The following is a 27,785-nucleotide window of genomic DNA, read 5'->3' as shown; positions in this document are numbered from 1 at the left end:
GTATTAATATTAGCTAAGGCTGTATTTCTGTAGTATAAATTCATAAGAGGAGGAATAATCTTGGACTGAGTTGTATGATAATGTTAGGTGGAATGCTCCCATATAGCATGTGTGTGTGGTACTCCTGAGGGTCTAAAATCAAAGCTGCACTAATTGACTTTTTTCTAGTTGGTCAATCTGTTTCTGGTTCCCTTAAAACCAGGGAAATTTCTTGTCTGTTTGTACATCTTATGTCCATTAATCAAACTGTGTGAAATGCATACTCACTTGTTGACATTATTTGAATTAGTGTTACGTCATCTTTTCTATGACACTTTTTGTTATGTATTTTCCTTCGGAGATTTATGTAATGAGAATGTGGTAACTTTTTTTCAGGCTTTGGAACTCCTCTATCGCCTTCAGTGGACTTCAGCAGATGGATTGGGAGTTTTGATAATATCGCCTACCCGGGAACTGGCATTTCAAATTTTTAAGGTTCTGCGTAAAGTGGGAAAGAATCACGAGTTCTCAGCTGGTCTAATCATTGGAGGAAAGGTGTGTCCTCTACTGGAGACTGCTGTATGGGAGCATGGATGAGCACTGTAATAAATCACAGAATCATCTTTCATATCATATGTGAATATTTAGGAAGGAAACCCTGAAAAGGGAAAGTCAGAGAACATACTAGTTAATGGGAACCCATCAGCAACCCACTCATTCTTCTGTCTGTGTACTCTCTGTCTTTTAGAGCTTTTGCATATTTACCATCTTTCCAGGTGATGTGACTGGATGGAACTTCCTTCCAACTCTTCATGTCCTGTTAAACTGGATTGGTCTGAAATATATTTGCTCAAGCCACAAGTGCGAGCATGCTGATAAGATGTGGTATATGTGTAGAAAGAGGAAAGGCTCAATTCTTTCAAAAAGCAATCAATAGGTTAAGGAGGGCTGAGATCTCTAGCACTGGGCTTCTAATGTGAACAGTTAGAGCTCAGCTGCTTTAACTTATTTCAGGATCTGAAAGAAGAGTCTGAGAGAATCCACCACATAAATATGCTGATTTGCACTCCAGGACGGCTTCTACAGCACATGGATGAAACTTCGTATTTCTATGCATCTGATCTGCAAATGTTGAGTAAGTTTTTTAAGTACTTGAAAGTACTTAGAAATATTTTTAGTAGTTGATAACTGTGGAACAGTTCCTCGGTTAAAAAATTTATCCTAGTCTGTAGATGACTATCCTAGTATGTAGATGAAAGAGCGTTTAAGTTTACATATGGACAAATTAAAGTAGAAAACAACAAAACCCGTCTTGTCTACTTTCTCTCAAAACAATTACTGAGCGTGCCTTCTTTAAGATGATAAAGACAAGTAGGCGAGTTAAGTGAGGAACCAAAAACCACAAGTGGTATGCCATATTATCCTTTAGGTATGTATTAGCTAAAAGCTGGCCTTTTCTGCCTATAGCTCTCTTGTTTTTCCTGATATGATAATTAACTGTATGGAATATTCATTACAGTGTATGTATTTCATGCCAGTTCTAGAAGACATTTCTTTTTGAATTTTAAGCCAGATTACTTCTCCCTTCATTGCTTCTTTTTATCCTTCCAACCTGAATACAAATCTCAGTTTAATGGAAGGGTTTGCCTTCCTCTAAGAACTGTGCATAATTTTTAGCATAGCTTGAGGAACTTAAAAGCAATTAACAAGCTAATGAAGCTGATAAAGTGCAAAATTAAGCTTTCTATACTGAGTACAATTCATGGCAGTTAGACAAGAATTGCATCAAATATACGCTCTTTTCTGAAGGTTTTGTCTCTGTGCTACTCTGTTCATTCCCTGTGTTTGAATGGCAAATTGAGCTTAGGCACAGGAGAGTCTGTTCTGCTCTGTCAAGAGTAGTACAGCACTGTTTTATATTCCGTGCTTTTGTTTCTGCAATAGGACAGGGAGTTTGTAATTTTAATTCTGTCTGCAAACTGCTGAACAGATTACTTGAAAATGCAGATCTTCCAGTGGTTCAGCATGTGAAATGGAGGGCTGGAGTGTATAAATGTTATTTCAGGGTCTGAAAGAAGAGTCTGAGAGAATCCATATGGGAAATGCTATGACTTTATTGCAGTTTTTAAAAACGTTTTTGGAATACAAGTATATATAAACTAAATCCTGTCATGTATGGTAATTAATCTCTGCGGTGTAAGTAGGCATGGATTTAAAGTCTTTAACAGAGTAAAGCTAAAACTAGTTTTTCTCAAATCTTTCTCAATTCAGTTCTTGATGAAGCTGACAGAATTCTAGATATGGGGTTTGCTGATACAATGAACGCAATCATAGAAAATCTGCCTAAGAAACGCCAGACCTTGCTTTTTTCTGCAACGCAAACAAAATCAGTGAAGGATCTTGCGCGGCTGAGTCTGAAAGATCCAGAATATGTCTGGGTTCATGAGAAAGCCAAATTCAGGTATGTTGGGATATTTGGGGGGTGGAAATGGAGGAGGAGGAACAGGGGGTGGTTAAACAGATGGTGATCATACTTAACTGCTTATCTGACCGTCAGTTTCCTGGATCAGAAGTCGTGTTTTTTTCCTTCCGTCAGTGTTGGATGCTGTTGTGTGCTATCCTGAAAACAAGGAATTTCTAAGGAAGATGGTACTAGTTCTGATTGTTTCATTACAGGAGACAGAACCATCACTTTTCTTGTGGCTCCTCAGGCAGTTTCTCTGGCTGGAAGTTTTTTTCCTTGGGAATAAGCTCCAGAGTGGGCTACAGACTGTATGGAGTAGTGTCATGGCCATGGCAGGAGTCACTTCTGAATTGCTACTTTTTGTTCTTTGGCTTCCTTTCCTTCTGCATGTGCATACTTGGACGAGGGCATCGAGTGTACCCTCAGTAAGTTCGCAGATGACACCAAGTTAGGTGCGTGTGTCGATCTGCTTGAGGGTAGGAAAGCTCTGCAGGAGGATCTGGATAGGCTGCACTGATGGGCTGAGGTCAACTGCATGAAGTTCAACAAGGCCAAGTGCCGGGTCCTGCACCTGGGGCGCAATAACCCCAAGCAGAGCTACAGGCTGGGAGAGGAATGGTTGGAAAGCTGTCAGGCAGAGAAGGACCTGGGAGTGATGGTGGATAGTTGGCTGAATATGAGCCAGCAGTGTGCTCAGGTGGCCAAGAAGGCCAACGGCATCCTGGCTTGTATCAGGAACAGTGTGACCAGCAGGGCTAGGGAGGTGATCGTCCCCCTGTACTCAGCTCTGGTGAGGCCGCACCTCGAGTACTGTGTTCAGTTTTGGGCCCCTCGCTACAAGAAGGACATGGAGATGCTCGAGCGGGTGCAGAGAAGGGCGACGAAGCTGGTGAGGGGCCTGGAGAACAAGTCCTACGAGGAGCGGCTGAGGGAGCTGGGCTTGTTCAGCCTGGAGAAGAGGAGGCTCAGGGGTGACCTTATCGCTCTTTTTAGGTACCTCAAGGGAGGCTGTAGCAAGGTGGGGGTTGGCCTGTTCTCCCACGTGCCTGGTGACAGGACGAGGGGGAATGGGCTTAAGTTGAGCCAGGGGAGTTTTAGGTTAGATGTTAGGAAGAACTTCTTCACTGAAAGGGTTGTGAGGCATTGGAACAGGCTGCCCAGGGAAGTGGTGGAGTCACCATCCCTGGAAGTCTTCAAAAGATGTTTAGATGTAGAGCTTAGGGAAATGGTTTAGTGGGGACTGTTAGCGTTAGGTCAGAGGTTGGACTCGATGACCTTGAGGTCTCTTCCAACCTAGAAAATTCTGTGATTCTGTGATACTTACTGTGCAGGACCATCAGATTTATTGCACAAATACAGTTCGTCCATGTGTTGTTGATGAATCTGGCATTCCAAGACAATGCTACTCTACTGGGAACGTGCAGAATGACAGTCTTGTTTGTGTATGTGATACTAGGTGTGTAAACGAAAGCATTTGGCATTTGTCTGTGTTGCAGCAAGACTTGTGATTTCCAGATATGTTGGGTTTATTCTGCATGTTCAGGATTCCAGCCCTATGCACATGAAGTAAATTTGTCATGCTGTACAGTTTGGGTCAGAATGGGAGACCCATCCCAGACATGATGAATGTGTCACTAAATGATAAAACATGCATGTTGGTTTTTGGCACGTAGGTTCTGAAAGGAAAAAAAAAAGTGAAGAATGCAATTTTAAATCTTGCATTTCTGGAGACTGTCAGATATCTCAGTGCCAAATGGCTTATAAACATGCATGACTTTTTTCTGCCGTTTTATGGGAGAAAAAAACATATTTACATATTTGTGCAAATATTTCCATATGTAAGATGAAGGTGGAGAAAGGTGAAGCACACTGATAAAAATGTCTCACCCAAGAACAAACGAAAAATCATCCGCAAAACAAACAGCAGAATGAGGTTGAATCCTGAGGCAGTGTTTTAAGTATTTGGCTAGATTCTGTTTATTGTACTGTAAATGTCTTTGAAAGTACTATTTTTTTTTTAAATTGGTATCCTAATTAAATATGACTCCTAGAAAAAAATGTGAATATTCATCAGAAGAGGATGTACGAGCTTAATATGTGGGCTTCAGTTTGAGGACTGTTTCACAAATCCTTTTTATATTATTTTATTTTTTTTTTGTGAAGCCTATTTTCAAGTACTTCTGAGTTTTTGATATGTTTAGGGAAGTAGAGTTAGGTAATAAATTAAATTAAAAAAAAACAAAACACGTTTTTATTTGTTTTAGAATTTACATCCTTAGTATACAGTATACTGTTGTGTTATGGAAACAGTTTCCTCTGAAAGACTTACAAGGCAAAAAGTACTGTGGCATAATTCAAACTGAATAACAGAATAAAATCTGGAGCAGTTTCTTGTAATTTCATTCTCCTAAGTGGCACCTCTAATAAAATAAAATGATTTTAAATACCCTTGGTCTGTCTTGGGTGAAGCAGAGGGACTGTGAGATGAGCATTTAGATGTATTTCAAGGGCAATAATGCCAAATAATTGTTTTAAAATTTTATTTTATGTTTTTTAATTTTACAAATAATGGCAAGGTGAGTTAAGATGACAATTCAGAGCTTTACAAAGTCACTTTGCATGTCATGGTGTAATCAGTGAAAATACATCAATGCTTTTTTTGTGTGCATGATTAGACTGTGCTTTGACATTGCCTTAAGCACAAATGATGCTTTAACAGCACTAATAGACAAAAATTGCATTTTAAGTCAAGGCAATTTGAATGTCACTGCTTAGACATGGAAAGAGTTGGGCTTACTGCTAGTAAGAGTCTAAGGTAAATGAAATGAAGTCATGTCAAAAGTCACCCCCTGCCCCTCCTCTCCCCCCTGACATTTAATAAGGAAATTGATTAATCTTTCAACAGTATATTTCTAGTAGAGGTGCTAAGACTGGTTCCTCAAAGTGGGAGAAATTTCCAGACTGACTTTTTTTCCCCCTTTTTATGGATATTTGTCAGACACTCATTTAAAAAGAATGGACAGACAGCTCTGTGGATAGCATATATTCATATTTTCTCTTTTCCCTTCCTTTTTTTTTTTTTTTTTGTCATTTTAATGTCATGGGAACTATTGTACCTAATTCTTTCTTTCTTTCTTTCTTTCTTTTTATATTTTAAGTACCCCAGCAACTCTGGATCAGAGCTACATTGTTTGTGAGCTTCAACAAAAAGTAAACATGTTATACTCTTTCCTGAGAAGTCACTTGAAAAAGAAGACCATTGTGTTTTTTGCAAGCTGTAAAGAGGTAGGTCTATCCCTCTAATTTATTTTTTATTTTATTTTTTTTTACTTCCCTCTGTAGCACGTTAAAACAGTATTTAAACTAAGACATTCATGTTGGTTTGAAGGCACCAGAGGTGACATTCTGGGCCAGTTTGTAACAGGAATTTGTGGAGGAGCTGAACATTGCCTACACTTACAGGTGTGTCATACAGGCAGGGCCTGGCTGTAAGCAAGCTCAGAGCAGGAAGATCCTGGAGACCTCAGGGTATTCAGTGACTTCTGTGCTCTGCTGTTTTTTAAAAAGAAACAAACCAACCCTCCCCTAAAAGTTGTCTCACTAAGGGCTATCAATTGCAGTTTTGTTGGGTGAGGCAGTTTGTTGGGTTACAGAATGTTTAATAGATGTACTGCTTTCTTTAAAAGCTTTTAAAGCTGGCTATGTAAGAAATTATAACTGTGAAATGGTGCAGGAAAGGGTTTTTCTTGTGTTTACATAGGAAGTAATCCTTCAGTTCTCTACTGGCCTAGTATTATTCTGTTGAAGTTATACATTTGTATGGCACAAATATTTATTCTAATAACTTCTGCAAGTATCAAATATTTTACTGTGTATGTTCAGTACACAATTATGTGGTAAATATTACAGTTCATTTACTTGTGCATAAGGTTACAGCATTTTTGTGCTGCAGTTGGCTACTGAGGACAGTGAGGTTGTGGGCTTATTTGTACACAAGTCCTCTGAACTGCAGCTGTTACTGCAATATACATAGTTTCTGTAACTTCTTAAAAATTGTTAGATATGTCTACTGTAAGCTACATCATGGTAGTGTATATGATCGTAAACACTGCATAGAAGAAGCTGTTGAAGCTTGAAATAGACTGTGTAGACTGCTTTGAGTACAAAGCATAAGACATCGTACTCTTCCAGTGTTGTCTAAAAGCAGTGCTTCTGATGGACTTCTTATGGTTTGGTCTGTTGTGTACAGCTTAACTAGTCATGTCCTAAATCATTCTTGCTGGTTTCTATTAGGAAATGCTGTCAAAAGACAGCCTAGGCTTTTGTCTTTGTTCATTTCCTATTATAGTACCTGGGTGTAGGATAAAGTCTCAGAAATCCATGTCAGATCTTTGATGTGGAAAAAAGTATATTTTACTTAAAGTGCTAAGTCTATTTTGATTTACTGGATGTGATTTTTACTGTTCAGTGTTAAATCTTTTTTCTTTTTTCCTAACCTGTTGGATAGGTCCAGTATTTATTCAGAGTGTTCTGTAAGCTTCAACCTGGTCTTCCTGTACTAGCACTGCATGGCAAACAGCAACAGTTCAAGAGAATGGAAGTCTACACTTGTTTTGTTCGGAAGAAGGCAGCAGTACTTTTTGCTACAGATATTGCAGCTCGTGGCCTGGGTATGTACCCACAAAAGCTGTAATTATTCACAAAGTTATGATTTAATCCTATTCAGACTCTTTTTCAGTGACAGTATGTTCTGAAGACCAACCTGATATGTAAGAAATGAACCTGTAGTTTGCTTACGTGCTCATTAAGGTATTTCAGAAGAGAGATGATTGTTAATTAGTTCTGCTGTTTCTTTAATGGAGAGGCCAACTTCAGTTGTGCTTTTTTGTTCCAGAAGGACCTGAATTGTTACTAGCCTTGTAATATTTAATACTAAAATGGTCAGTGAAAGCTATCTTTTTTTCCCCAGTCTGTAGACAATCTAGTTTTCTCAGCCATGTTAAGTGACAAATAATCAGAATGAGAGAAAATGGAAATGGTGACGTATTGGCTTATGTTGTAAGAGGAAGGTGCTCAAAAAATGGAAGTGCAAATGGCTTATCATACCTTCTACTCTGCAGATGTCTTACTAGTGAGGAACTAATGTGGTTGTGCGTTTAGGTTGAGAGTGTAGGTATTCCTGTGCAGTATGGCATAGCTACAGACTTGCCAGGAAGTAACACTAACTTTCTACAATGCAAAGCATGCTGCTGCTGGTGGATAAAGGGCAGCAGTTGGAAAGTGCTCATAAATACTGTAATTCACATTGGATGTTGACTTATTTGGCAGGCTTGGTAAATCCCTCCCTGTCATTGAGAGGGTGTGTGATACTTCTGTACATGGATAACTGAAGTAGTGCTGTCTCACCACAGCTAACTTCAAACCCCAGCTGTGTAGAATATTGATACTCTAGGTGACAAGTGGGTCAGATCTTGTTATTTAATTATTAAATGACAAAACACCACTACATTTGTGTTAAGACAAAGCATGTCTGTTCTTAGCAATTGTGAAATTAAGTTCCATTCGGTACGCTGTCATAATTTAGAAAATGAAGACACTATTAATTTTAGCTTTCATTGATGAAGAGGACGGCTGTTCATGAAATGCTAATACATGCAATTAATATTATTTTTATTTCAGATGTTACACTCTATGTCTATAAATTGTCATAAATGATGGTTCTTACAGAAATTAATGCTTCAAAATTATATGTTGCTCTCGATTAGGAGAATTGGGAGTCCACTAAGCTTAAATTTTGATTTTTCTTTTTCTTCATGCAGATTTTCCAGCAGTAAACTGGGTCATTCAATTTGATTGTCCGGAGGATGCAAACACGTATATCCACAGAGTGGGAAGAACAGCCAGGTTCATATTCACTTCTCCTTAATATTTTACTGTTTAAAATTGCATAGCTATCAGGACAGATAATTGGCTGCACGCTTGCTTGAAAAAACCAAGCCACGAGTTAGAAAGAAAAGAAGGGTTGTTAACCAAAAGAACACTTCTGATTATTTGTGTAATGGTTTGACTTAATCTTTTCTTAGTGAGCATCCTTACTCCTTACAGCTGAGAGAAAAGGGCATGTCTAATTGTTTAGTCTGATCAGGGAAGATTAATAGTGAGTAAGTCAAAGTTGTCTTGTGCACTTGGCAGGATTACTTCAATGGCTGAGTTGAGTGCATTTGTGGGTGGAAATGCTTGTTTTGCCACTGCCATGTATAGATGAATAACTGCTTCAGAGTATGGATGCAATTTCTTTGTGTCATTGCAGACTCATCAAAAGAATTGAAATATTTCTTCCTTATTTTAATTTGGGGAGGAAGGAATCAAACAATGTTAATTACTGGTCAAATTTTTAATTTTCTAAGTCTTTTGTAGAATTATATTCTTAGGCATTGCCTGAGCTAAAATATTGTGGCTAAGTCTTCATGAAGAGAGTTTACCTAGTTACACTAATGAAAACCTGCTTCTTGGTCTTTTGAAGTAGATTTTTAAGAGCAACACGATTAGTTATTGTGTAATTCAGTCAGTTATAAACTTTATTATCTGAAGGATGAAATGTGAGACCTAGCATTATATCTTGTACATAATTTAATTTGTTTGTGGTAGGCTTTTATCATGCGTGTTGCAATGTAAGTTGAAATAAAACAACAATGGAAGATTTTTAGAACAGAATTTAGTACTCAGCACTACAGAAATTTGAAATCTGTGTTTCTGGATCAGATGGCATTAAATTTTGTAGTTACAGAACTCTCACAATCTAGAATTTTTATGGTAATTGCTAACATTTCTGCTCTGCTCCTTCCTATGTACTTTATTTTCCTATTGACCTTATATTATAGATTGGAATAATACATTTTTAAATGCTCTTGCAAAAATGTCTGAACAAAATTAATCAATGTTAGTTAATTAGGTAAAACATGTAACTACTTACATGTAGATTTGCATTTACCTATTCTTATGGGTCCCAACTGAGGAAAAAACCTATAAGCTTAGTGTTCTGTGGGGTGGTGGGTTTTTGTTTTGTTTAAATCCTGTGTGAATTCCATGCAAGGCTTGCAATTTTGTCTTTATTACATGTCTTTGTCTTTATTGCATAATGTCATAGTGGAAAGGTAAACAATATATCATGTTCATGTTTCACTTGAATATGAGCCAGATGTTTGCCCAAGTGGCCAAGAAGGCCAACCGCATCCTGGTTTGTATCAGGAGTAGTGTAACCAGCAGGAGCAGGGAGATGATTGTCTCCCTGTACTCGGCTCTGGTGAGGCTGCACCTTGAGTACTGTGTTCAGCTTTGGGTCCCTTAGTACAAGAAGGACATCAAGGCCTTGGAGCATGTCCAGAGCAGGGCTACGGAGCTGGTGAAGGGCCTGGAGCACAAGGCCTGTGAGGAGTGACTGAGGGAACTGGGGGTGTTTGGTCTGGAGAAGAGGAGGCTCAGGGGAGAGCTCATAGCTCTCTACAACTACCTCAAAGGAGGTTGTGGGGAGCTGGGGGTCAGCCTCTTCTTGCAGATAACCAGTGATAGGACTAGAGGGAATGGCCTCAGGTTGCACCAGGGGAGATTCAGGTTGGAAATGAGGAGACATTTCTGCTCAGCAAGAGCAGTCAGGCACTGGGACGGGTTGTCCAGGGAGGTGGTGGAGTCACTGTCCCTGGGGGTGTTCAAGGAAGGGTTGGACGTGGTGCTTGGGGACATGGTTTAGTGGGGGATGGTTGGACCAGGTGATCTTGGAGGTCTCTTCCAACCTTAATGATTCTGTGATTCTATGATTCTATACTTGGCACTGTTTAATGGGCAGTTTACACAAGTACAGAACACTTGTTGAGATGCGAATGGGTAAACAGCTATATCAAGCTCAATAACCACCCTGTTTCCACAATACTTCTCATAAAATACCACTAATTAAGATGTTAGCCTTGCTGCCTTAAGGGTCTGTTTTCAGAGGCATCTCGTATACAAACTCCTGTGATGGCTTGGGACAGACTGGGGCAGGCTGTTGGGGCAGAGGCTTTGTCCCAGAGGCCACAAGCCATACCGGGTGCCCGTCTCTTGCTTCACCAAGCTGTCATTCAGACTTGTGTTCACATCAATTTTTCAGTAGCCAGACCTTACTGAAATTCTGAGCACCTCTGAGTGAGTTATTAGAGACGGCAGAATTGAGACTAAAACTGAAGGCAAATTCCTTCTGTAGGTAAAGCTTCACAGGTATTTTCTCTCTCATAAACTCATACAAAGATCAGTGGAAGTCCTGCCCTACACAGGGCTTTCATTTTGGAGAATTGTTAGGCTCCCCATCCTTGAAGTAAAGCATTCCTGGAAAAAGATTTGTTTGCTGATCTTAACACCATGAAATAAGCCATTGAAAATAAAATACTAAATGTGTGTAATAGCTATAGGTAAATACAGTACACTAAGCAAGTATGCTAATGCAGTTTTAGAAGTGGATAATTGAGAATGTGCTTCTTGGTTAACTCTGACTGTTGAGTAGGAAACTTTACTTGTTTCCAGTATCTGCAGTTAGTATGAGAGAAGCTCATCTTTCTTCTAGAAACTTGATAAAAATGAACTGAACTGCAGTTTAGTAGTCCTCATTAATGAGGTTAGAGTTAATTGCAAATTTTCATGGGTTATGCGAGTGTATAATTGCATGGAATTAAAGCTAAATTAAATATCTCTGCTAATTAGAAGACTGTGTTAAGCTGTAATTAAAACTGGGATGCCAAATACTGTTTACTTTTGAAATCAAATTATTTTGTGATACAAAAGTAAATATGAAAGTCATGAGATAAATTATTTTTGGGAGGGGGCTGAAAAACCTTTGACTAAAACTTGTGGACGTGTTCCCACCTCTGTTTTGGCAGTTTTGCAAAACCTTATCTAAAATGAAAGTTGAAGATTGTTTCTTTTAAATAGAGAGGACCACCATGTTCCATAACTAGTATTTCACTTGCATCGCATCCTATGAAGAGCATAAATTGCAGCTTAGGCATTTCTGATTTATGGTAAAGTAAGATCAAGAAAATCTGGGTGTTGTCCAGTAATGCTTTTAGTTTATAGTGGAATTGGCATATATAGGTTGTCTTCTTTTTACCTTGAAAGGTGTGCCATTAAAATGGAGAAATAGCTTCCAATTACTCCAATATAAAGTATTTATTTAAAGTCTTAACTAGTTCAGTAACAGGGTTTCTGAAATGCTGACAATACCATGTCCATGCCCATAAATATTTTTGGCTAGATACATACAGTCATACAGTCTCTTAGTGAAGTCTGTAATTTAAAATACTACATCAAAGTGTTTCCCTGTGAGTTTTAGCTTAAAAAATTCTACGTAAATAAGTGATACTTGAACAGAGTTTTGCAAACGATCATTACTTCTGTCTTTTAATTTCTGTTGATGCCTTCTTTTCTGTAGTCCGTGAAGCCTGCAATTGAAAATATTCTTTGATCAGTTCTGTGAAATAAGTTGTAGAGCCACTAGGGGACAGCAGAAGATAATAGTATCTGAAGCACCCTGATATCCTTTTTTTTTTTTTTTTCCCCCAAACTGATTTTCCAAACATGATTTGTAAGTTGTGTGGCATGAAAGGAACGCGTACAGGGATGTTTTTCTTTCAGTTGTGATTGCATTGATGAGTAGAAAAGACATTGAAATGTCTATTCTGTCTTTCTATTCATGCGTAAATATCTTGTATTTTGGATGTTCCCATATCCTAGCACGTCTCAGTAATTAATTACATTCATTCCTAGAATTTCATTCTTCCCTCTGCTCTGTTTTTTCCTTCAGAGGGGACTAGAAAGACTGTTTCTTTAGTAATTCTCTCAGTCAGGAGACAGTGAAATGTAAAACAGAATAAAACTTCTGCTTTGCAGTTTTTTTCTTTTAAATCCAGAGGTTTACACAGGCTTTAGGTCCGACTCAGGCTCAGATTTCTGATACTGGTTGGTGTTTAATCCAAGTTAGGTGGTTAGGTTTGTTAGGTGCTCAAACTGACTTAGCAAAATAGTGTTGGTTTTTTTTTGTTTGTTTGTTTGTTTGTTTTTATGTTGCTTGCTAAATGTAATGTGTGTATGAATACAAGTATGCATATTTTGTCTAGCTGTATATATGCTTTTTTCCTTTTGGTGAACTCTATTCTGAAAATGGGATAGTAAAAGTCCTTCCCAAAGCGAGGTACTGTGCAACCAGGACAACCTATTATTTTGTACTGGCTGGCATGATGATTAGAGCCAAGAAGTGTGAATAAAGACTAAGAAGAGCTGTAGTCGTGAAATGATCTTACTCTGTCATCAGATAAATTGCTTTGAAACATGCTTATTGGGCCTCTCCTTAAGTAATTGCACACCATAAGTGTGAAAATGAGATTAATATATCTTTAGAATAATATGTCCAAGTGACAGTAAATCATTTAAAAATGTGGGTGGCATAATCGAAGTATATTTCAGTGGTGGAAACTTGATTTTTTCCATTGGGAAATCTGAGAGAGACATGAATAAACAGCATAATCAAGATGGCATCTCCTTGTTTGATTTTTTTTTTTTCTTATTTGAGACCTAGTGAAGCACTTTTACTGATGTTTCTTTAAAAATAAATGCAGTATTTAGACCATCTCAAATTATGTTGCAGTCAAATCATTATCCTAGCTCAAGTTAAGTGAAAATAACTGCCACTGAAGGTCACAAGAAATTGTTGGCACCACATAGTTACCTTGCAATTCATACTATTAAATTTTCTAGGTACATACCTGACAGGGGCCTGTGATGCTGCAGCCATGTTTACCTGCCTTTGTATTGGCTATTAGAATTATTTTTTACAGTGCAATGACAGGAATGTTTCAGTAAACTGCAGTTTTAATTGGCTAGGTTTATTACCTGCTGACATGAAACTATCCTGTGAGCTGTAATAAAAAAAAAAATAAGCAAGCACCTGTGTTTCAGCAGAGTGGGCGCAGCTGCTGTGGAAAATGGATTGCTTACAATCCAGGCTGGAGGACCAACAACCTCCCAAAGGCCTTTTCAGATCAATTTATGGTGAACCACTCCTTGTTCTTGTCCGTTGTTTCTTCTGCCTGTCTGGCAAGCAATGACAAGTAACTGATATATGACTAAATGAGGGGGATTAAGGCTTTGTGGCATAAATACAACCGAGCTGCATGATTCTCTGAACTTGTTAATAGATATAAAAAGGCTACTGTTCAGACAAGAGAAGGAAAACGTTATGAAACGATCAGAGAAAGAAAAAAAGAAATGAACAAAACCCTAAGAAATCTCTAACTTCATAGCAATATTTACTGATACATTTTTTTTTAGGATACTGAACTAAGTTCTATGCAACAAAGAGCTAAGAGAGGACAAAGCACTAGAAATGAGCAAAAGAAGAAACAAAGAGTGAAGCCAGATTACTTTTTATTGATGTGTATTTGTGTTAAATGCTCTGTGGAACTTCAGATTTTTTTTCAACCCATGGGATAAAAAAAAGCTCTTTTGACTGAAGCTAGAAACCATCAGTGAGCACGGGCTGTCTATGGGGTTTGCTCAGCTATATATGGCAAGCAAACTTTCTGGTCTGTTGTGGTTTTTGTTGGGCTGTGTAGGACGCTGTAGATGATAAAGACCAGTATCAGATAGTGGAAAAAAAATTTTTTTTAAAGCTTGCTTTAAAGAATATTCTTTATCAAATAAGAGACCGTTGATCATGTAGATAGGGCAGAAATTCTGATATTCATCCATTTGTTTTCTCTGCTCTTTTGTCTCTTGAGAAAAATGGAATAACAAATTACCATGATAGGGAAGAAACCCAGCAGTGTAGAAGGTATGATAAACAGTAGATAAAATCCTTCTTGCTCCTGGGCTTTGGAGAAGTAATGTTTTATTGTTCTGAAGCTTAGATTTCACCAATCCTCTTTGTGGCAGAAGGCCTGGAAGGAGTATAAAAAGTTTTGCCTGAATTGAGCCCAACATGAGAGACTTAAAGCTGTTACTTTGTTTAAGAAATATGTTTTAAAGTGGTAGTTTATATAATCAGATTTAATAGTTGAATTTAAAAACAAAAGTATGAGTTACGTTATTTCTGTGGAAGGCCTTAGGGATAAATATGGATATTAGCGCCTCTTTGTTGAAGAGTAGTGTGTGGGTGAACAGATTTATTCGTATGACTATCAGATTGAAATAGGTCTTCTCAGAATAAAGCTCTCCATTTTGACATTTTTGGATTTTTTTAAGATGTCTTATGTTGCATTACATAAAAAGAGTTCAGTGCAGACAAACGTGCATCAGTGAAATGCTTTTTCCTTCACTACTGTAGCTATTTTGTCAAGGAACTGAAAATAATGTAAAAATTACATGGTAGAAATAATAGAACTTGACTCCACTGTTTTTCTAGTCCTTATTATGTTAAGTATGATCAAGTTTTTAGCTAACTTAATGAAAATGTAGATTGGGAAGTCACTGTTTGTAACCTAGCTTCTGAAAACTAGATGTATGTTTGCATACGCAGATAGCCATTCTCTCTTTTTGAGTAATTCTTACAAAATATGAAGAAATATGCTATGCCTGTTTTTTTCCTCAGCCACAAATCTCAAATGCAGTTGTATGTAAATAGAGAAATATATAGACTTCCGTTGGAAAAGAGGATCTATTCTTTCTGTTTTTACAGGACATTTATAAATCTTTGCTGTCGACATCTATTTAATCTTAATGTTTTGTGGTTAAAATGACTGGCATGACTTCCCATGTTAAGATATTAATGAAACAGTTATTTTACACTTAAATTTCATGTAATCTTTATACTGCTACATCATACTTGGTTTTGTTTTCTATTTTTAAGCTCTGTAACTGATAGAAATCTGACTGGGAAACACAGGGAATAATGACCTAGGGTGCACTCATTTCAAATAATATATTGTGTAATGAACATGGTCTATTTTGGAAATACACTCTGTGTGTGTGTGTGTTTCTTGGGTATTTCAGAAGTCTTTTTGACTTTCTAGGAGAAGGTCTCTGGACACTGCAGTTGTTATCTACAAATCTTTAAAGGTGCAGGCCTCATTGCTCTCATAAATTTTACCGTTAATCTTCTTGGGTTTTGAGTTTGACCAAAATGTGTTTTTGGAATGAAATTATTTAGTAAATGAGATTAAAACTGATACTTGGAATTAATGTCTGTGTAGGACTCGAGTTTGAACGTCGGATTATTACCAGGCTGTTCAGCCCTACATAAATACTAATAAGGTGTTGTCTGATTATAAAGCCCAGCTAGAGAATCTTTCTGAAGTCAGTCAAATTTAAACTTTCAATCCTGTTAATCTGATTTCATATATTAAGCTTCTTATCTAAGGACCCAACCATAAGCTCAGAAACTATTTATAAAGTTTCTTGGATTTCAGTCCATATGTACTAGTTTCTTTCTCCAGATGTCACACGAATACAATAGAAATGTTACTGAAATACAGACTGAGTACAATAATTTAGTTTATTAGATACGGATCATAACCACAATTTTCTTAATGATATGAGATGCGCTTCACTCGGGTCCTTATGGCGTAATATGCAGCACAATTTTAATCATTAAACTTATCTTTCTGTTTTTTCTTCTTCATTAATTTTATGAATATTTACCTACTTGCAGGCACATAGTTATGCCTTCATCCAAAGGCTGGATGAGAAGGAAACAGGACCCATTATTTAGGACTCTGTGGTACTGGCTATATTATTATATTATAAGTAGAGAAAAATGGTTAAAAATGTCAAGAGCACTGTTTCTTCAGTAAAGGATCAAAGAGTTGTAGAATAACTCTCATTTACTTTATATATAAAAAAAAAAAAGTTAAAATCAAGAGGATAGATTCTGTCATGGTGAATAAACTATTTAAATTTCAGCTAAAAATCACCTCAAGCTGCTGGCTAGTATCAAGTAGGAAGGAACTGATAGCACGGCAACCACTCCTGGACAACAGGATGAGACTCAAATGCTTTTCGTGGAGGCCAAGTAGCTGATCAGTTATTGCTAGCCTTAAACTATCTTCTCATCTGCAATCAGTGCAATCAGTGTAAATCCATCATTCCTACCCTTTGCTTTATAGAGCTAATTATGATTTGTCACTGCTTCCTTGTTTGTAAGTCAAGATAGAGTTACAGAGAAGTTCCTTTCCTTTTGACAAGTATTGAAGGCAGCAGACTAATAAATAAATAGGAGAGAGATGAATATCTTTTTTCAAAGACTTTGTGCAAGTAAGCTGCAATTTGCTGCAGAATGGGAACAAATAGTCTCTGGAATACTAAGGGACTGTTAAAATTTCAATGCAAAGATGACTCCCTGCTTTGGTTTGTTGATCACCTTGAGGATATGACAAGATAAGTAATATCATCAATTACTAAACAGTCGAGAAAGTGTGATTACTTTGAGGTTAACTTACTTTTCTCCAGCGCAGTTGAGGTGCATACTTAATTAATTCTGGTGATTTGTTATTCACTAAGACAGATGTTTGGCTTCAGTGACAACAGGCAACTTGAAGGCTGCTATTAGCAGGAATGGGGAGAACTTCTAATGTCGTCTTTTCTGTAGAAGTAGTCTCGTACTGAAGAATTTCAGTAACTGAGGTTGACTCTGCTGCTTTGTCATCTATAAAGGCTCAAATGTTTTGCCTGTGTCTACTGAAAATAATTACAGGAATTCTCTTTTGTTGGCATTGGTGGAGAACTTTATTCCCTTAAGAGGCTGAAGGATGTTCTTTTCTCCTACATTTCAGGCATTGTAATGGAAACAAATGCTGAGCAGAAAATTTAAGTGTTCTTTTCTTTATTGTTTATGACAGCTTTTAGTAGACTGTGCTTTCATAAGTTTGCTAATATAGAAGCTCTTGATATGAAGGACACAGAAAAACTTCTGAAAATTGAAACTTTCCTCTGCAACCTCTGTTTTGGAGGTTATCTTTTAAGACCATAATTTTCTTACTAGCATATTAGTAAGTTGTTCTTTTCTTTTCAAGAAACAAGATAAAACTTTGCCCAAGCAAAACTCATTTTTTGTAGGCTTGGATTTTGTTTTCTGTAACTAAACACCCATGGGAGAGACTAAACAGATACAAACCTTCCCAGATGGTACTTAAGATTATTTGTTTTTCAGCTTACTCAGTTCTATAATAATTTCGTTTTCATGTTTAGCTCTGGAAGAGCAGCATTAATATTAAACCATCTGTTTTAATTAATTAAACCACACTTGCAGTATAAAATGGGCAAAGACTCCTTAAGTAGGTTTAAAATATTGACATTTAAAAGAGTGAATGTTTCCAAAGTAGGTAAGGAAAAGGCTTATACTGCATCAATAGTTATCAGATGTCTTTCACTCCATTTGAATCTTTGAAGGCATCAACTCTGAGAAATATTTTAATTTTTTTTTTCTTAATAGTTGCCAAAAAATGAGAAAGTATGGATATTTGGAAACTGTTTGTTGTCCGTTTTCATGTGATTGTTTTTCTACTTAGCTATAGTACTATCTTCTCGATATAAAGGCTTTGTAAGACTTAAACATTGAACTCATTGTTGTCCATAGAGAACAGGCTGTGGTAGGTTTTTGTGCGTGTGAATTATGTATGGAATGTACCTGCAGAATTACATCTCCTGAACTTGTGCTTCCTGAAAGGAAGTGTTTAGCACTAACAATGCAAAAACACCTTTCAAGGGTCAGCTTGAAGCTTTATCTGGTCCTGCATGATGTTTTGAGAGTGACCTCGGGTGTACTGAGGAAAAGCTATTAAAGCGAAACTGATGTAGAATGACATTTCGCATACTGTATCATAACACAGTTTGGAGCTGTGGCTTGCAGAGAAGGTATCTGCATTTATTGACCCATGATGGGTATTTCTTATATGGTTTGTATGGCACTGGCCTTTCACAGTGTGTTGCACACTGAATAAAAGAAATACATTACAACAAAAGTTTAAGAATGTTAAATCAGGCATTCCAAGATAAGAAATGCCAGAAACAACTAAGCCGTACAAATCGTCCTTCATAGGTATGTATATATATCTGGTGGAATTAAGACTTTTTTTTTTTGTCATCTTGATAAATGAGGAATATTCTTATTAAGAGATTAGACAGGTACTCTTTCCAGATATCTGGTTGTTCTCATAGACTTTTTCTGAATCCTTTCCTGTCATAGCATCTATTTTGAAGAGACTAGCAGGTCTGTGTGTGTTACTCTGGGTAATGAATTGCTGAGACTCTTTCTGACAGCAATATAATTTCTGTCTTCGTGTCTAATACAAGCTTTGGGTAGATAAAAGAGGGTATTTTTTTTTTCTGCTTGTTTTCTACAGTACTGAGAATTCTTTTGATGAATACTTAGTTGCCTTGGGATTGTGATCATCAATTTTTGCCATAAAGGGCAGAGTCTTCCATGGTTCATTGGCTTTCCAGGAATCCATCGCTTGTTCAGACAGTGGTAGCGTCTGACATGCACCTACTTGGTGGAAATACAGCCTGGAATCTGCTTGGGTTAAAAAGTAAATAGAGCTTTCTTACAAAGTGGCCTTGGTCTATACATGCAAGTCATTCCCAACCTTAATCATTATATAAAGAGCTGAAAAAATCATGGAATGTTCTCTCAGGAAAGGCTTAGGGCCTGCTGTGCTGTTGGCAAAGAGAGTTGCCTTAAACCAAACATCCTGGGAGTTTGTTCATTTAGAACTCTGAAAAAAAGACTACAAGCTGATATTTCTGCATTAAGAACGTTTTAGGTCTATTAATTACATGGATTAAAATAATGCAATTATATCCATATATTTACAGTATCTCTCCCTCACGCCCAAACAGTATTATTTTGGGGACAAATTCCAAATGTATTACAGTTTGTTTTGGTATTCTTACCAAACAATTTCAAAGCTATGAACTTCCATGGTGTATGGCAGAAGCTCTCCTCTTGTATCAATTTGATTTCTCCGTGAAATGCCAAAATACAGAATGTAACGGTTAAATTTTAATGATGAAAGTCTTGTAAAAATGTTAAAGGCAGGATAATTTTTTTAAATCATCTTTAAACGTCAGTCCCCAAACCCGTAATGCATAGCACTGAGCAAAAAAGAAAAAGGCATTCCAGAACATTTTGTTGTGATTTTCCAGATTCATCAAGTGAAAGCAGAGAGCTGTAATAAAAGCTGTCAGACTGTTTTAACTGCAGATTTTGTTGCCACTTGTGTTGCTTACTATGCTGTGACAGATAGTGTTTATAGTTTTCAAACAGTTTTGCAGTTCTGTTTTTGCCAAGTGATAACTGTTTATACTTGGTGAAATACGGGCTCTCTGTATCCCATCTGAAGTGATTTTTATCAGTTAATGGTGTGACTGTTGTTTGGTGTGCGGAAGGACGTACTTGGCGCTCTCCATGGCTGAAGATAACTCACTAGAGGCCAGAGTCTTGACTTGACTCCAACACTTCCTTACACAGCATTTCTGTCCCCTTTTTTATGTGCAAAGACTGGACGGGTGATTTCCTAGAATCACAGAACGGTTTGGGTTGGAAGGGATGTTACAGATCACCCAGTTCCAGCCCCCTGCCATGGGCAGGGACACCTCCCACCAGACCAGGTTGCCCAAAGCCCCATCCAGCCTGGCCTTGAGCACCTCCAGGGATGGGGCATCCACAGCTTCTCTGGGCAGCCTGTGCCAGGGCCTCACCACTCTCACAGTAAAGAATTTCTTCCATATATCTCGTCTAAACCTACCCGCTCTTAGTTTAAGGCCATCACTCCTTGTCATGTCACCCTACCCTTTGACAAAGAGTCCCTCCCCAGCTTTCCCGTAGGCCCCTTTAGGTACTGGCAGGCCGCCGCAAGGTCTCCCCGGAGCCTTCTCTTCTCCAGGCTGAACAACCCCAACTCCCTCAGCCGGTTTTCACAGGAGAGGTGCTCCTGCCCCTTGATCATCCTTGTGGCCCTCCTCTGGATTCACTTTAACAGGTCCATGTCCTTCTTGTGCTTAGGTTCACATGGGCCCACTTCTCAAGCTTGTAAGGTTGTTTCCATCGCTGCCAAGTTTTTCTTGGAATATGTCACCTACCTTGGCACAGTTTTGTTCTCTGTGGTTTCTGACCTGAACGCAAACTGGTAACATCTCCCACCCTACTGCTGACAGTTGGTATCTTTTGTATAATATCCTTTCCTTGATGCTTCTACTGATGGAGAAGAATGAATGCAATTGGAATAAAGGCACAGCAGGGAAATGTGATGGAGTAAAAGCAGCCAAAGGTTATTTGAATGGCAAGAAGAAAATGAATGGATAAGGGACACTGGGAGAGTTATTGGCATAGAAACAGACTGAATGGAGTAAAGGTAGAGGAAGAAGTTAACTTCCCATATAGAGAACAAACCAGTTATGTCTGAGGAGACTGAGAAGTTTTACCTGCATAGAAAAACAAGAGTGGAGAAGGCAGTAGCGGAACAATAAAAAATTGTATGTTTTGCATGTTTACTTTGTGTTTCTTTTTTTTCCTTTTTTCTTTTGGATCAGGTACAAAGAAGGTGGTGAAGCTTTGTTAGTACTGCTTCCCTCAGAAGAAAAAAGCATGGTGCAACAGCTGGTGCAGAGGAAAGTACCTGTCAATGAAATCAAGTAAGTGACTGATGGTTTGTCTGCCAGCCTTTCCCCAGGAATAACGTGTTACGAGTACGACAGTCATGGTGGAATCAAATGCTTGAATTGCCTGGAATTGGACAAACAAGGGACATGATTTGTTTTTGATGTTGCTAAAGAAAAAGAAAAGACCTTGAGAGGTTACCTATTCCATCTCTTTTCCTAAAGGCAGAGTTGACTGTACAAATTACTTGTACTTAATGCTTGTCTAATTTGCCAATGAATATTTCCACAATTGCGCAAAGTGATCTCATCTATACTCAACAGTTCTTGTCATTAAGTTTTTTTCCTCAAGTGTCTGATAAGTCTTACAATAATTTAAGTGAAATATTTCTTTTATCCTGTGCCAAGAATTTATGGAAAATTACATTCTCATACTCTCTTCAGCTACTTCTTATGTAATTGAGCATTATCACCCTATCTCTTTCCCTTTTCATTTGCAGATTAAGTAATTACAATTTCTTTAATCTTTCCATGTAATGCTTTTTAGACCTTTCACTACTCTGGTTTCTCTTACCTGTCTTTTCTGTAGTTCTAGACTGTTTCTCCAATTTGTCATGCTCTTTCTGAATTGGCTAGTTGAAGAACAGTGTCGCGGTTTAACCCGGCTGGCAGCTAAATACCACGCAGCCGTTCGCTCACCCTCCCCCTCCCTCTCTGGGATGGGGGAGAGAAATGGAAAGTGAAGCCCGTGAGTTGAGATAAAGACAGTTTAATAAGACAGGAAAATAATAATAACAAAATAATAATAACAATAACAATAATAATACAATGGTGATAATAGGAAAATAATAATAATATGTACAAACAAGTGATGCACAATGCAATTGCTCACCACCCGCTGACCGATGCCCAGCCTAACCCCGAGCAGTCCGGCCCCCTTCCCCCGGCTAGCCACCCCTATATATTGTTTAGCATGACGTCAGATGGTATGGAATACCCCTTTGGCTAGTTTGGGTCACCTGTCCTGGGTCTGTCCCCTCCCAGCTCTTACTGCACCCCCAGCCTGCCTGTTGGCAGGACAGAGCAAAAGACTGAGATGTCCTTGGCTTGGTATAAGCACTGCTCTGCAACAATTAAAACATCGGGGTGTTATCAGCACTCTTCTCATCCTAAGCCAAAACACAGCATTCCACCAGCTACTAGGAAGAAAATTAATTCTGTTCTAACTGAAACCAGGACAAACAGGAAATAAAAAATTCACTAAATGATCATTTTTCTCACTGGAGAGAATATACTAATGGAAACCAGTAGGAATCTATGCTTGTGCTACCAATGAGAGCTGACTTTGAAAGAGTTGCAAAAATATATAACGATACTATGTTAAAAACAAACAAACAAAAACAACATGTTTTGCCCCCCCACCCCACTCCAGTGTATATTTTCAATATCTATTAAATGCAGAGTAACGTACCTGTAGGAAAGAAATAAGCCATAGCTTTAAAAACAATAAATAAAGAGAACACTAAAAATAAATCAGTGATGATTTCTTACTTAGAAGTTCTGTGTTTGTTGAGGCTATCAGCCCAATGCTAAATCAAAAGAAGAAGCAGAATTGTAAAAAAATAATATATGAGGGAAAAATAGCCTGAATGCAAGCCAGGAAATACACAAAGAGCTTGACTCCATTTTGAATGCTCATATGGTTCAGGTTACCGCATGTCAAAAGTCACAGAGTGGAGCTAGAAGAAATCCAGGAAAGGATGATGCAAGGTAGGAATTAATTTCTACAAGTTGATAAGAGCAAGGCTGGGACTGTTTTATTTTGAAAAGTTATGGTTTGAAGGTGAAGATACCTAAGACTAGAAGATAATTAACTGTATGCAGAGAGTGTTGGTGGAATAATTGTTTTGGAGAATAAAACAGAATAGGGTGAAACGTTAAGTGGCTATTTTTACCTCAACACTTAAACCTTCAGGTCTGCTTAAAATTAACTTATACTAGATTCTTTGAATTCTAATTAGTAAAAGTAAGAAATTACTGCTATTTATATCATTACTAATTTTTTTTTTTTTTTTTTTACACTTTCCATACATGTTTGTTAAGTTAAGAAATGCAAGCGAACACATGCTTCAGGATTTCTCATTCAGTAGATTTGAAAAATGACACTTTCTCACTTAATTTAGCTTTTCCTATTGTAAATTAAATAATAGGATGCATTAAGGTAAGCCAGGATAAGGTGTTTAACTGCAATTTGATGTGAAAGTGACTTTTAACAAACTTTTTTTTTTTTAAGTGGAAAGGAAGGCTCAAGTGGTCTGGTGCAGTTGTGGTGGTAGTGGTAAGCAAAAGCTTGGAATGATAACCACAGAATACTGTTAGTTTCCACTGAATATTACTCTTTGAGTTCACCAGTATACAGCTTCACAAGGCAGTAGGCTACGAGCAGGATTTTTCTGGCTGTTTTCGCTGATGATTGCTGTTTTTAATGTCACAGTTAAATATCATCACTCCAAACACACAGTGCCTGGACACAGGTTGTCACTTCTGCAGGGTATAAAAACATGCATATAGCACTTTCCAGATTTAAGGTTTAGTGGATTGTTTCAAATTCTAGTGGTTGTACTTGCAAACTGTGCTTGTGAATCTTGCTTCTAACAGAGTGACTACACAGCAGCCAGTGAAGTAAATACTCTTTTTCTTGGCAAATACAGGTAACAGTTTTGTATAGAATATGCATGAAATTCAAACAGATACCTTTTGCTAAAACAGCAAAACCAAAGTCAGGTATCTACTAAAAGTCTAATTGTTCCTGAAGATTCTTTCTTTGGTGTTTCCTTTTCCTTTAGGCATCATAGCACCTTAAAAGAATCAGTTGTATAACCACCACAGTCTAAGCAAAATGTCTTTTTTTCCAGACATCATCTTTTGTCTTCTTAAAATGATATCTAATCAAATCATTAATCTCATTTTGGTTTTCTCTAAATAAATGTCTGTTCTCATTTGCAGTATAAATAGTTCATCTTTCTTTGGCAACTAAGCTTTAAACTTCTTGAATAATATTGTTTGAATAGGTTATGGAACCAGTATAAGCAAAGTCAAGGCTTTCAATTGATAATACTTTTTAACAGCCTGCCCCCTAGGATTGAGTTTTCAAATTTGCAAGGGACGCCTTAGTAGTACTTGCAACATTGTAATGAAGGGTACTACTTTTAATTAGAATGGTCTACTTGATGTGTTTAACATTTGTTTAGCACCGTACTTCTAAGAGGCTGACCAAAGTTCTTAAAAATAATAAAAATTTTGTAATTACTTGTAGATTTCAAACCACCTTCATCCTAAAAGCTATTAATGATGATTCTTGTCACGTCGTTTACTTCTAACCAGTTTACCAATTACTACAACCCTGGTGTGTTTTGTCAGTTGATGAATTGCTGAAGAAGTTCCATCAGCTCATGGATGACGTTACAGGTCTCTTGCTGAAGTTTTCCTGTGTTGTGTGTACATATTCATACAATTATAGATTCTCAAGAATTGTTCTACATGATGAGTTAGATGTTTATGAGCATTGCTTTCTGCAAACAGGGTTTAAGTCTTCAACCTTTTGAAATTCATTTTGAAAGCTTTTTATTTCTAAAACATCATAGACTCGTAGAATTTTGCTGTTTTTGTTAGCATTTTTAGCTTGCATAAGTATCATAAGAACCACTTTTCTGTTACTTTCTTGTTTTGTATTTCTTCTACAAACAGCTGTTAACATTTCTTTACTTCGTTTATGTAGGGCTTTTAAAAGTTACATAATTTGAAGGATGCAGGGGGAAGAATTTTTGAACACGTATTTAGGAAAATAAAAGGCTAGGGTTTGTTTTGTTTTCCTGACTTTCAATTTCATATCGAAGCTCCCTGTAGAGCTTGCTACAGTATACCATTCTTTTCTAATCAGCACAAGCTGCAAATTTACAGTTAGTGCTTTTAATGATGTGTCATTTTTTGTTGCTCAAGCAGAGCAAGATAAACTAAAATATGCAATAATAAATATAGTACTGTAGAGTATTCAGATATAGCAAAAACTACTCTGAAGGTATTAAATGTTATAGGCATATTTATTAGTCTATAACTTTAAGGTTTTAGATGAAAAGTGTAAACTGAAATTATTTTTGATAATACCTTGAGATTTCTTCATTGCATCTAATTTTCTTGAGAAACAAGAACAAAGTTGCTTCTGAAAAGGTTATCGTAACAAGCTTTATCTCTCTATAGAAAATTTTACCAAACGAAGTGCAAATAGAGAATCAGAATCACTCAATCACTTAGGTTGGAGAAGACCTCTAAGATCATCAACTGTTAACTTAGCACTACCAAGTTTTCCAGTAAGCCATGTCCCTAAGCACCACATCTTTATGTCTTTTGAATACCTGCAGGGATGGTGCCTCAACCACTTCCCTGGACAGCCTGTTAAAATGCTTCACAACCCTTTCAGTGAAGAAATTTTTCCTAATATCCATCTTAAACATCCCTTGGCTCAACTTGAAAAAAAAAAAAAAACTCCTTTTGTCCTGTCACTTGCTGATTAGGAGAAGAGACGACCTCACTACAGCCTCCTTTCAGGTAGTTGTAGAGAGCAGTATTGTTTCCCCTGAGCCTTCTTTTCTCCAGACTAAGCAACCACAGCTCTCTCTCAGACTCTCCATATAAGACTTGTTCTCTAGACTCTTCACCAGCTTCATTGCCCTTCTTTAGACTCGCTCGAGCACCTCAATGTCCTTATACTGAGGGGCCCAAAACTGAACACAGTACTTGAGGTGCAGCCTCACCAGAGCCAAGTACAGGGGAACAATCACTTCCCTGGGCCTGCTGGCCACACTATTCCCGATACAAGCCAGGATGCCGTTGGCCTTCTTGGCCACCTGAGCTCATATTCAGCTGACTATTCAGCTGAGTATTGACCAATACCCCCAGCACAGAGCAAAAACTGCTGCTGCTTGTAAGTCACGTGGAATATTGAAACTATATGATGGAAAAAAGAGTGATTTTAAGTTTAAAAACTGCAAGTAATGCTTTTCTAACAAAACAGCAATATGGCCTGCACTGGTTGTCTTAGAGTTGGCTTCATGTGTGCATCCACTCCTGAAGATCCCGTGTTGGATGAATTGCCATCTAAACACCCATCTGTTTTTGGTAGTCCATAAAGTTGAAATAAATAAATCATGAGGAGAGAAAAAGAGTGTTGGAAATACTTCTGACTTACTCTGTACAGTCTCGCAAATTTAGACTATTATTAAAGTTTTTCTCATGTCATAATTTTTAACTAGCAGCCTTCCCCCTAGATGTATTGCATACTGGTGAAATGAAACTTCCCTGTCTGTTTTCTCAAGAATACTTACACCTCATAAACAGCTGGGGCTTCAATTGATTCGCACCATGGCCTGACTCTGTGTCCCCACGTTGTGTTTGCTGAACGTATGGCTCAGTTTCCGATGTATTGACATCTTGCAATTTATCTGCTTCTCATGTTGTCTACAAGGGACATGTTACCAGTGAGTTTATGTTGTAAAGACTTAGAAACAAGAACACAAGTTGAAAACTCAAAACTTAGATTTACACTACAATATCTTGCTTTGTTTTTAGCTATGAAGTATCACGTTTTCTAAACTACTTACAGTTTGTTGACTGCACATAGATTTTATTTTTTTACAACTTGTCTAAGACTATTGTTCATAATGGAGGACCTAATAGCGGGCCTGGGTGAGAGCTGGAACTTGGGATGTGTTTCGACTTTGACAGTGAGTTAGTCATAACCACAACAGCTCCACAGCTGGCTGTGCCTTTATTCAGAGCTTTCACGTATACTGTGTTTCCCTAGCTTATTGAGGATATGAGACTGCCAGATGCTTTGCTGACATCAAGATACAACATCTGCTGTTCCTTTCCTATTGACTAAGCTGTATTGGCAATTAATGACATGTTTGCTTATTTTCTTCAGGTACTTACAAGTTCTTTTTTTCAGTACCAAGTGAAGAAGCAATGATTGTTTAACTTCTTTTCTTGCCACCTTTGAAGATGAGCACTATGTTTATCTGCCCTGTTTCACAGATTTTTATCTATCTCAGATGAGCTTGCACAAATAAGTATAACTATGTCCTGAAGCGTGCTTTCTCTCTAGATAAGACACAAGATTCTTTTGACCCAGGTGTTTTATCAAAGTACCTGCTAACCCAGGCTTTCCAGTTCAGGTGCGAGCTTGGACTGTGCTGTAACTGGTGTCAGCTGCCACCTGAGTGAAGACAGGGGAGGGGGAAAAGACACAGGATAATTTAAGTGCATGTCGTCTATTAGTAACTTTCCCTTAATAGTAATGCAACACTTCTCTGGGATGTCTTACTAGCAGTGTTATTTTTTTGTAATTTTTACTATCCCTTCCTATCTGTCTACCTATCTGTATACCCATATAAATTTTGTGCTTATATTTCTTTATTCCAGTGTATTTGTGCTGGTTTTTATTCTTGTGTTCAGTTCTACTTTAAGGTTTCTTCCGAGTTTCAGGTCACTGTAAACCTCTTGATATTGTCTAGCTAGCTTTTTTACTCTTCTTTCTGTATTTCCTCTGCAGTGAGGTTGTATATTTTGTGTTTGTACCTTCTAATACAATTTAGTATTCCTGAAGCTGCTGCTTTTATTTTGCTATTCTGCCGTGTTTCCTGTGTTAGGACCATAAATATTTTTGCTGTTACCT

General features: G+C 37.6%; 1 protein-coding gene across 1 annotated transcript in view; it reads left to right on the top strand.

Annotated features, from left to right (window-relative positions):
- The window catches only part of LOC116501826 (probable ATP-dependent RNA helicase DDX10), a 91,728-nt gene that overhangs the window by 8,708 nt on the left and 55,235 nt on the right, over window positions 1-27,785 (top strand). The window contains exons 4-10 of the mRNA XM_032207433.1: window positions 376-534; window positions 994-1,114; window positions 2,251-2,440; window positions 5,602-5,728; window positions 6,951-7,113; window positions 8,263-8,347; window positions 20,990-21,091. Of these exons, the coding sequence (XP_032063324.1) occupies window positions 376-534; window positions 994-1,114; window positions 2,251-2,440; window positions 5,602-5,728; window positions 6,951-7,113; window positions 8,263-8,347; window positions 20,990-21,091 (947 nt within the window). The remainder of the gene's footprint in view (window positions 1-375; window positions 535-993; window positions 1,115-2,250; window positions 2,441-5,601; window positions 5,729-6,950; window positions 7,114-8,262; window positions 8,348-20,989; window positions 21,092-27,785) is intronic.

This window comes from Aythya fuligula, chromosome 1 (genome assembly GCF_009819795.1).
Source record: "Aythya fuligula isolate bAytFul2 chromosome 1, bAytFul2.pri, whole genome shotgun sequence".
Taxonomy (NCBI): domain Eukaryota; kingdom Metazoa; phylum Chordata; class Aves; order Anseriformes; family Anatidae; genus Aythya; species Aythya fuligula.
Note: the sequence above shows the minus strand (reverse complement) of the source record. Positions and strands in the feature narration are given on the sequence as shown.